The sequence below is a fragment of the Octopus bimaculoides genome, chromosome 3 (assembly GCF_001194135.2).
Source record: "Octopus bimaculoides isolate UCB-OBI-ISO-001 chromosome 3, ASM119413v2, whole genome shotgun sequence".
NCBI classification, from domain to species: Eukaryota; Metazoa; Mollusca; class Cephalopoda; order Octopoda; family Octopodidae; genus Octopus; species Octopus bimaculoides.
Window position 1 is genome coordinate 123,334,075 of NC_068983.1, and position 10,829 is coordinate 123,344,903.

At 32.2% G+C, this 10,829-nt stretch overlaps 2 protein-coding genes across 3 annotated transcripts in view; one reads left to right on the forward strand and one right to left on the reverse strand.

The window, feature by feature from the left end:
* Nucleotides 1–777, forward strand: part of LOC106881710 (uncharacterized) — a 36,372-nt gene extending 35,595 nt beyond the window's left edge. For both annotated transcript variants that reach the window (XM_014932183.2, XM_014932184.2), the window contains one exon: nucleotides 400–777. The gene's annotated coding sequence lies outside the window, so the exon portion shown is untranslated. The remainder of the gene's footprint in view (nucleotides 1–399) is intronic.
* Nucleotides 778–1,145: 368 nt separating this feature from the next.
* Nucleotides 1,146–10,829, reverse strand: part of LOC106881709 (uncharacterized) — a 19,775-nt gene continuing 10,091 nt past the window's right edge. Inside the window, exons 6-9 of the mRNA XM_014932181.2 lie at nucleotides 7,735–7,961; nucleotides 4,101–4,288; nucleotides 3,407–3,483; nucleotides 1,146–1,529 (exon numbers count right to left, since the gene is read on the reverse strand). Of these exons, the coding sequence (XP_014787667.2) occupies nucleotides 1,404–1,529; nucleotides 3,407–3,483; nucleotides 4,101–4,288; nucleotides 7,735–7,961 (618 nt within the window). The 3' untranslated portion in view covers nucleotides 1,146–1,403. The remainder of the gene's footprint in view (nucleotides 1,530–3,406; nucleotides 3,484–4,100; nucleotides 4,289–7,734; nucleotides 7,962–10,829) is intronic.

The following is a 10,829-nucleotide window of genomic DNA, read 5'->3' on the forward strand; positions in this document are numbered from 1 at the left end:
AAAATTTACTAAAATCTCCCATTTTCAGAGTTTAGGGGGCTTGTGGGCATAAATGTCCTTGATTGATCTCAGCTAAAATTTAGCATTTTTCTAGTAATCAAATATAGCAACATTTTAGCTCTCAGGCATTTTCAATTTCCACAATCTTTTATTTTCACTCCACCCTACTTTGTAGACCATATACTCAGAGCATGAGGATTGCTTGGAGACACTAGGCATATTATTAAAACCTGCCTAGAAAACATCTCCAATGTATGAAACTATTAGTAGCTCATAATTATATGCTGTGTATTTTAAACAATACTCATCTCTCATTAGATGGAGTACTTTTTTTGTTAATCTTACCTTAATGGAAAAGTAAACTATATATTAATACATATATTTTTTTTTTTGTTTTAGAAAAATCTGGATGACCACAGAGGAGCAAACTTACATAATATAATGCACACGGACATATACACACTTGTATACACACACACACACACACACACACACACACACTTGTACCCACATGTGCACACTCACATGCAACACTAACACACACACACACACAGTATGGAGATATTTAAATTAAAGTGTGTTGTATGATTGTTATTTCTAGTTTTATTTGTAAGTAAATATTTATTTTCTTTGTAGCATAGCACCTGGCATGCTAAATCTTAAATTTCGTAAATATAAGTTTAGTTCATGAATTAGTTTAAAATGTGTAGGAATCATCGAGCTGAAATGCTCTTTTCTGAAGAACTCTCATGAACAATAAAAATATTTCTTTTTGTTTTTCTTTGTTTTTCTTTGATATTCTAACTTTTTGTTTTCATTCATTGGAATAATGTCATCATGGAAACAAATAGAAATTTTTAGATATGCATAAGTAATGATCTGCAAATTTCAGTTGCAGTGACACTTCTAACTACTGATGAATCCACTTCACTAGAAATCTGATAATAATTGATCATCTGCTTTAAATATTTGATGATCTTGAATGTCTTCCATTTTGATTTTTTTTTTATTTCTTAAAATATTTTGAAACTTACCTCGTGACTGTAATTAAGTTTTGGTGTTTTCAGATGTCTAAAATGGCTCTTCTATGATACAATTGCTCCAGTTTAACACAGTTTTAAATGAAGTCACATGCCAGACAAGTACAACTTCAAAAGTATTATTTATTTTTGTGAAACCTTAAAATAAGTATAAATTTAATAGATAACCCTATTATGCAATTCCAAGATTTCATATATGAAATGTAGGAATTTGTATATGATAATTTTATTTATGTTTAATATCTCTATGACAGTAGAAAGAAAAAAGAAAAAGCTCAATGTCCAGTAAATTAATTTTTAATGAAATGAATCTAACTTGTAAAAACATGTTAATAAAAGTACTTCAAACTTTACAGAAACATTTTACCCAAGCTCACCAAACCTTTGGGTAAAGTCTTTGAACTGTTTAAGATCATTTTCACTAACAGTTTTAGAATGTGTCTGCATGGACTTGATGAAATCTTCAAGTGTAACTTGATGTGGAATAACCTAAAACAGAGTAGTAAATCTATTAAATAGTAATGATAATAATAATTGACTTACTGATCTATTTTTCATATTTCACATACTGATTAGCTAAATCCAGTTAGTAACAATACACTAATTTAAATTAACTTATTTATGATTTAATATCTAATATTCAAAATTTTTGTTTTCCACTAAACTCATACTTCAATTTTTACAATTAAAATAAGTTTTAGATGTAAATTTTCATTGAAATTAGTAAACATGCAATAATTATTCATTAGATTTTGAGACATTCTGAATTTTGACACTGAAAGTTGTAATTAATATATTTAATGTATTTAATAAAAACAACATTGTTGATTTTGTGTATTGAAATTATTCTTTTTTTTATATTCCTTGCATATAACTCTTTAATTGTGGTACTAAAACTGGAATGGTTTGGGTGAAATTGAGTCATGAAATGGTATACAGTTGTGTTTCAAGAAAAAATATATTTCTTTTTATATTATATCTTTTACTTGTTTCAATCATTAGACTGCTGCCATGCTGGGGCACAACCTTGAAGAATTTTTAGTTGGATGAATTGACCTCAGTACTTATTCTTTCTTTTTTAAGCCTGGTAAATATTGTATCAAACTCTTTTGCTGAACTGCTAAGTTATGGGGATGTAAACACACCAACACTGGTTGTCAAGTGGTGGTAGTAGGGGAACACACACACACACACATGATGGATTTCTTTCAGTTTTCATCTACCAAATTCACTCACAAGGCACTCAACCCAAAGCTATATTAGAAGACACTTGACCAAGGTAACATGCAGTGTGACTGAAACATGAATCATGTGGTTGGGAAGCAAGCTTCTTACCACAGCCATGCCTGTGTCTTTATTGAAAAAAAAAATTATTATGAGCAATTTAAAGATCTAGATATACCTTACCCTATCATTTTTTTATAGTGATTCTGTAATGAAATAACATGTCACTGAGTGTGGGACTGGGCCAGCTCTGACCAAACAAACTTATTTCACCCTTGCCCTTTTTCCCTTTTCCTTTTCTCTTCATTTTGTCTCTGCTCTTTATCTCATCTCTTTTCTTCTCTCTGTCTTCCTCTCATCTCTTGATCTTTATTTATCTGCCTAGTCCCATTTGAAGTCATAAATAAATTTTGATTGAGTTCTATGTAGATTTTATTGTCCACTGACCTCTGACCTGCATGTTTCCATAAATTAGGAAAGTTTTCAATGTTTTCACTCTCTTTGAAGATGGCTAAAAGAGGGTTTTTCTACATCTTGTAATCTATTACCCTAATTAAATTTTGATCACCTGAAGTAAAGGGTTTTTCATGATGTAATCATTGTAATCAAACTATTCATCAATAAAGAATGCATTTGAAACAGCTGTAGTGAACCGTTAAACCCATTTGTGATCTTTTACCAATGTGTATATACATATGTGTGTGAAAGAGAGAGAGTTTGTTTCTTACCATTTGACAACTAGTGTTTTATTTACATCCATGTAACCTAGTAGTTCAGGAAAAGGAAACCAATTGAATTTGTACCAAATTTAAGAGTAAGTACTGGGGTCAACTAAGCCTTTCAAGGCAGAGTCCTAGCATGGCTACAAACTAATGACAGAAACAAATAAAAGAATATGTATGCAATTGTGTGTATGTGTTTACAGTGAAGCTCATATTTAGCTGCACTACTTTCATTATGGTAAATCTAGCTCTAGAAAAAAGTTCTATGATGCCTTTGGTGCACTAAGCACATGTTTATTTTACTTAACGGTAAATCCACCCCTGAAACTGGATTACTGACAACCTAACAATTATTTGGTATGAAACTAAAGAGAAACTAAAGAAACAAAAAATGAAAATGAAACATTAAGAAAAACTTACACTTGCTGCAGGTAAATCTTTCAGTTCAGTGCGAATAGCTTGAGGATGAAAAGATTCACAGGGAAGGTATTTTCCATCTGCATTAGGTAAAAAAGTATATATGTTTTTATATAACATTTAAAAGCTGAAAAGAGTACAACATATGAAGATAATTTAAATCAGTTTTGTGATACAGTAAGAGGGAATTAAAAGAAATTAGAAAGTTATTCCATCTTTCACTTTTAGAACTGTTCAATTTACCTATGGATTATAATCAAAGAGATAAAAGTTCTTATGTCTATCAACATTCTAAGTAACAATATTGATCATCATCATCATCATCATCATCATCGTCGTCGTTTAACGTCCGCTTTCCATGCTGGCATGGGCTGGACGATTTGACTGAGGACTGGTGAAACCAGATGGCTACACCAGGCTCCAATCTGATTTGGCAGAGTTTCTACAGCTGGATGCCCTTCCTAACGCCAACCACTCAGAGAGTGTAGTGGGTGCTTTTACGTGCCACCGGCACGAAGGCGAGTCAGCCGGTACTGGCAACGGCCACACTCAAAATGGTGTATTTTATGTGCCACCCGCACAAGAGACAGTCCAGGGGCACTGGCAACAATCTCGCTCGAAAATATTATATATATATGTTACTTGTAATTTTACACTAATTTCAGTATGTGTTATTTTATGCTAAGTATTTTCATACCTAAGATTTTCCAGTATTTAGCACTCTGCATCTTTCTTATAGGTTGAAATAAAGCACCAAGCGTCAGGTTAGCAATATCACTTCCTGAGTAGAGATGTGTCTTTTCTGCTAAAGAATCCCAGTCTTCATCTGAGAAGTCCAAACATGTATTTTTTGTATGGATTTTAAAAAGTTGAAGCCTAGCATCTCTGGAAATAACAAAAAAAAAAACACAAATCACTATTGACTGAGAATCACTGTGTCAATAAGATTTTGCATGAAGATATAATTTTAGTAAATAACAAGACAGTATTTGTAAAAGTGGAATATCTAGAAGATTAATTGGCTGATTATATGGCCAGTATTTTTTTCATCACTTTGAAAAAGCTATGAAAAACAAATTTAAATCTGGCAGTATTAAAACTCAGAATATAAAGGAATGAGACTCATTGTTATAAAGTATTACAAAGGAATGATATTCAATATTACAAAGTATTTAGCCAACTAAATAAGAAGTATTGTCCATCCTGCTTGTTTTATTTCCCCAAATCACTGAATATGGAACATTTTTCACTGAGACTGTTTCAGAATGTTTGCCATTGACTATTTCACTGCTTCCATTTATTCTTTTTTTTTTTTTTTTTTTTTTTTTTTTTTTTTTTTTTTGTTATAAAACTGGCTTTTTTAAACATTTTCAGTAGCCTACTGTAATATTGTTTAATTATTTAGTATCATAATTATGAACAACTGGATATAGGCTTTTTGTAGACCAGTCTAATTCATCCCAGCAAAACTGTTTATACACAATTTTGAAAGATCTACTTGTCTGCAATGAAGAAACTATCAAGAAATATTGTATGAGGTTATCTATGAAGTGAACCGAAGAAATATCCTTGAGAATAACTATGCTCACATGATTGCCATATGTCAAATGTACTATAACACGCTATAACATTATGCTGCTGACATGATTATTTTGACTGAATAAATCCAGTCTTCTGTTCTACATATATCTTATTTATAATTCTAACTCATATCAACAGGAAATTAGAAAAAACAAAATACATCTGACTGAATTATAGTTGTATAAGGCTGCTGCAAGAAACAGAAACCTCAGCAATAGTGTCAAATACTAGAATAGAGTTGAGTAAACTTTTCTCCAAGAAGGCCATCTGACCTTCTGTGTGGGTTCCACAAGTTTGTGTTTGACTAAAGACTAAATTTCTAAATCGTACACAAAAATATAATTATCATTCATACAAGTGAATTATTTGCTATACAAAGTTAAGTAACAGATACAACTGAATTTAATGTTATCTTGCTATGGTCAGGATTCCACTTGCTTCTACATAAAGACAGTGCAGATTTAAGTCTACAATCCAAACTCTTAAAATTTTCTTTCAGATAATTATATGCTTAGAGATTAATTAATTCCAATTGGAGATCATTCAACACTGCTTAAATATTAAAGGTAAAAGCAAGTTGAATAGACTGCCTATATATTTAAAATCAGTAAACTGCCTAGAAAATTAATCTTTAAAAGCAAGATGTCTGCTGTCACTGTTTCCCTAAACAGAAATGTGTAACAAGGAAAAATACTGAAAGTTGTGTTCATTAATTTGTTTGGAAAAGAGTACTAGTTGCATTTGAAATGATTTAATTTCCTCAAACAATTCATAAGCAAAAACACTTTGGCCTTGTAACTTAATGGCTCCATTCATTCAATTTACCAAAAATATGAACTATAAATACTAAATCACTTAAAAATTCACAACTCAAGATCTTCATTTCAAGAAAGAACATTTTTTTTCTCTCAAATTTAATACACTTTTCAGAACATCTCCCAAGTTTAACTAACTATGATGCAGAGCATCTAAATATTCACATTCCATATTATCCAGAAAACTTCTGATTTAACTCTAATTAAGTTAATAAAATGTACTCTAGGATCAATTTCATGTGTAATATCCAGGACAGATTTACACAAACATCCTTGATGGATAATGCAAAGGAATGGTAACAGAGTGGATGCTCATTTTTCATTTTATCATTAAACATCTTTAAGTGACCAGCATGTTTTCCTATTAGTGAAGATATATGCTTTATTGTAATGTTTAACAACTTGTCCCAATGTGAACCAGATCTGTCCAAGCAATTATTATCACTGTTGGGTTGAGGTTTCTTTCAATGGTTCAAGTAGCAGAAATTCTTCTCCAATAGCAAAATTATTGTTAATTCCTTAAGTAAATACAAGCAGCATGCTGTATCTTGTATGCCCATGCTTTCATCTCAAGAATAAATTGCTAGCTTCAAGGAGCTTAGAGACAAATGTCATCAAAATTTCATCAACACAACAAACCATTTCTCCTTCAAACAACTTCAGCATTGTTTATATTTCAGGGCAGATAATATCAATCAAAACATAAAGATGGACAAAATGCCACTAAACATTTTACCTGGTATGCTAACAATTCTGCCTGCTTACCATCTTAATAATAATAATAATAATAATAATAATAATAATACTTTCTACTATAGGCACAAGGCCTGAAATTTGTGGGAGGGGGACAGTCGATTACTTGACTGGTATGTAATTTATCAACCCCAAAAAGATGAAAGGACAAGCCACTCTCAGAGGAATTTGAATTCAGAACATAAAGACAGACAAAATATCACTAAGTATTTTGTCCAGCATGCTAACAATTCTGTCAGCTTACCACCTTAAATAATAGACAAATAAGTAAATGAAAGTCTTTTATATTTTAAACTTCTTGACACAGCACTGTCTTTTCACAAATTTCATAAATTGCTTCTAAAGTTAATGTTATTAGTCTGAAGATATTTCTTCAATTTATGCTTTTTAAAAACAGCAATACTGTCTTAGCATATTAGACATACTACTTTACTTCTAATATTGTAAATGAATGTTTGTTTGTCCATCCATAGTTAAATGCATGTCATTTATCTTTAATTTTATGTGGGGATTTTTCCATAGGTTTTGTGGCATTCATTACTGGAGAAAATTTGAAATATTCTATATATTTAAGGATTTGTAAAACACTGAACATGTACTAGAAGACACTTTCTGGTTTGTTTTTAAAATATCAAAATCTAACTAGTTTTGTTAAGTGTATTATTCTCTCAAAAATTCTCAAATGCCAAAAATACATGAGACTGTCTTTAGACTGAACAGATAAACTTTATAGGCAGCATGCAACCTACAATCAGTAGTTTGCTCACCTGTGTTCAGGAGAGATCTTGTAAAAAGAAAAAGTTAATGCTAAGTGTTTGAACCATTTTGAAGCTAGTATCTAGTGAAAAATATATACTCTTCAAGACAGCAATTGGAAACTAGTTATATCTCATATTATGTTTGAACAGAGTAACAAAACAGTTGCCAACATTAGAACTTGAAATGTTTTAACTTATTATCAATGTCCTAACCTTTAGGTATGTGAGCTTTCCTTGCTCATTTCCTTGTTACTGGACTACCAAACCTGCAACCACCTAGTATACTAAAAATGCTAGAACCGACTGCTTACTTCTAACGATTACATGCCTTTCAGACCTGCTATCGTTTTTAATCAATAGAATTGGTTGTAAGAAATTCATGTCAGCAATAGCAAATTGATTACTTTCTCAAAGTATTATTTACTTATCAGGAAGTGGAATATAAATCCGTTTCTGGAAACGTCTCAAAAATGCTACATCAAGTTCCCAAGGACAGTTTGTTGCACATAGCAGAAATATATTATCTTTGGTCTCTGTGTTGCCAACTCCTTCCATTTGTTTCAATAGTTCAGTTTTAAATCGTCTTGTATGCTCCTCTTCTTGCACATTTCTCTTTCTGCACAAACTATCAATTTCATCAATAAAAATAACCTAAACACAAGAAGCAAATCATAGTGAAAATAAAAATCAGTGACAATTGGTAAAAACTAAATAGCAGTATAGAGATATAGTAGCAACATATTTACTACAATAACTGTAACTTAATCTAAAAATGAAAAAAAAAATGTGTTTCTGTATAGTTAATATTTTATTTTAGTAATATTTTCTAAAGTTCTTACAGCTAAGAACATTACTATAGTAACATTTTTGTTTCTAATCTAGATGCCTTTTCTATGTTGATTTACTATTGAATGAAGGATTATACTTAAAACAATGCCAAAAGCGATGGTATAAGAATAAAATATCTGAAATATCAAATTGTACTCAATATTCTAAAGTGAATCTCATGAAATGGCTATAGTAAATGTTAAACTAATGTTTTAATTAGAGAAATTTTCAATTAAAGCTTTTCATAGAAACAATATAAGTCATAGAAACAAAATAAGTCTAATGAAATTGTTGAATTAATCTCATGTGTATAAAAATACAGCTTGGACAGGATTTGAACAAAGAAATATGAGGCACAAATCTATATTTTTAGAGTTTTATCATGAGAAAGAAACAGTTTCTCTTTGCTGACCCTTCAAGACTGATAAAATTAATATGGCTTATATTTAGTTTGAACGTCAGTAAATTGACATCTGCAATAAATCATAGGCAGTAAGAGAATTCTGGAGAATTAACATTTTGGAAATGACAGATTGAATATTAGTGCTGGGCAGAGGGAATGGGGGATAATAATCACTGCACTATGTGAGCACTGATTATAACTATTTGATAATTTGATGGACATGTTGCAAAGATACTGTGTCACCATTGCTGCATAGAGTGCTTGGTACCCATGGTTGTGAAGGTAGCTTGTTGGATGTGTATTGTGTTGATGACCATCGTCATGTGGTCTAGCTGGTTGTGTGTATAATAAATGAAACGAATCACAAACTGTTAACTTTTAGCATATTTATTGCTGAACATGATTTACTGTGTTGGCTGTTTACAAAAGAAAGATACTGATAATATAACTACTGACTAGGAGAAAACCACATTGTGTCTATAGTAGGCTAGTCATGGTTGCTTGCGTGTGAGTGTCTGAAGTCATTTCTTGCTCAAGGTGGTCAGTCCAAGTGTCTGATGTGGTCTAATCTTAGCAGTCTGCCTTCTGTAAGTGCCCATGATGGTGTGCATGAATGTTCAAGGCCAATATTAAATATCGGTTATTACTGCAAACTTGGGAAGGTTGATGATGAAATTTGCTCTGAAATCATGCATTCAAAGGTAGATGAAACATTCCTCAGTGTTGAAAAGCTGGTTTTAACTGTTATGTCAGGTGGACGAAAAATTTGTGGGTGAATGTACATGTCTAACCCATTAATAGATATGCTATTAGCATATAAATATCGTAGTAGGGAGCTTGTAGTAGTAAATGTTATGAGCTTTCTGTGTTTGGCCTTTTGAACTTACTGCTGTTTGCTTGCCTTTGACTTGTGTCCATCGCTATTTTGGAGAGTTGGATTTCATGAGATGATAAGTTGGGCTACTACTGTTGCAGTTTTTTGCTGGCCTTTACTTGTGCTGGGCATCACCAATTTTGTGATGGAGATTGAGCACCATTGTTGCATAGAGTGCTTTGTTGCCAATATTGTGGTAGTAGCTTGTTGAATGTGTATTGTGTTGATGATCATTGTCATGTGGTCTAGCAGGCTGCATGTATAATAAATGAAATGAATCACAAACTTTAACTTTTAACATATTTATTGCTGGACATTATTTACTGCATTAACTATTTACAAAAGAAAGATGTCGATATTATAACCACTGACTAGAAGGAGAGAACTGTGTTGTATCCATAGAAGGCTAGCTGTAATACATTGTATAAGGCTGTCTGAAGCCATTTCTTGCTCAAGGTGGTCTTGTCTTAGCAACCTGCTTTCTGTGAGTGTCCAAAGTGGTCTACATGAATGCCCATGGTCATCTAGTTTTAGCTGTCTGTGTGAATACCTGAGGTTAACTACCTAGTGAAATGGGGGTGAAGTTCAGATCATTTGAGGAATCATCACGCCACCGCTTTGTGCTGATTGATCAATTTATAGATCAATCACATAAAATTGTGGTGGTTTACTCATGATCCCTAACTGAATATCTTGTAGTTGGAATTCAAATCTCTGCAAACAGATTCAGGAGTGAAATCTAAGTAAGAAAATTTGACAAAAAGTCATCTTAAATAAAGAGTGTGTAATGAAATGTTTAGTTAATAATGCTTATTTATTATATTGGTGACCTGACACCTTTCCTTAGAGTATGACTGAACTGAAATGCTTTCAACAAGAAATCAATGTTAGGATGTCAACTTGGTATACTTTTTTATTGTATTATTAAAACTGCCAGGAAAAATACCTTGTAGTATTTCTTCTATTGCTTTACATCCTGAGTCCAAATCTTGCTAAGGTCAGCTTTGCCTTTTATTCTTTCAGAGTCAATAAAATAAAGTACCAGTGGAGAAAGGGTCAATGATAACAGCTAAGCTAAACTCCTTCCTCCAAATTTCAAGTCTCATACCTATGCTAGAAATAATTATCAAACCTGACACCACACTAACTCATTCATTCTACAAGGAAGCACAATTCCCCAAATGTTAGATCATACTTCTTTTCTGTTAGACCAATAAACACATGTAGATGCTTAATGAATTCTCTTGACATAGGCGCAGGAGTGGCTGTGTGGTAAGTAGCCTACTTACCAACCACATGGTCCCAGGTTCAGTCCCACTGTGTGGCACCTTGGGCAAGTATCTTCTACTATAGCCTCAGGCCGACCAAAGCCTTTTGAGTGGATTTGGTAGACAGAAACTGGAAGAAACCCGTC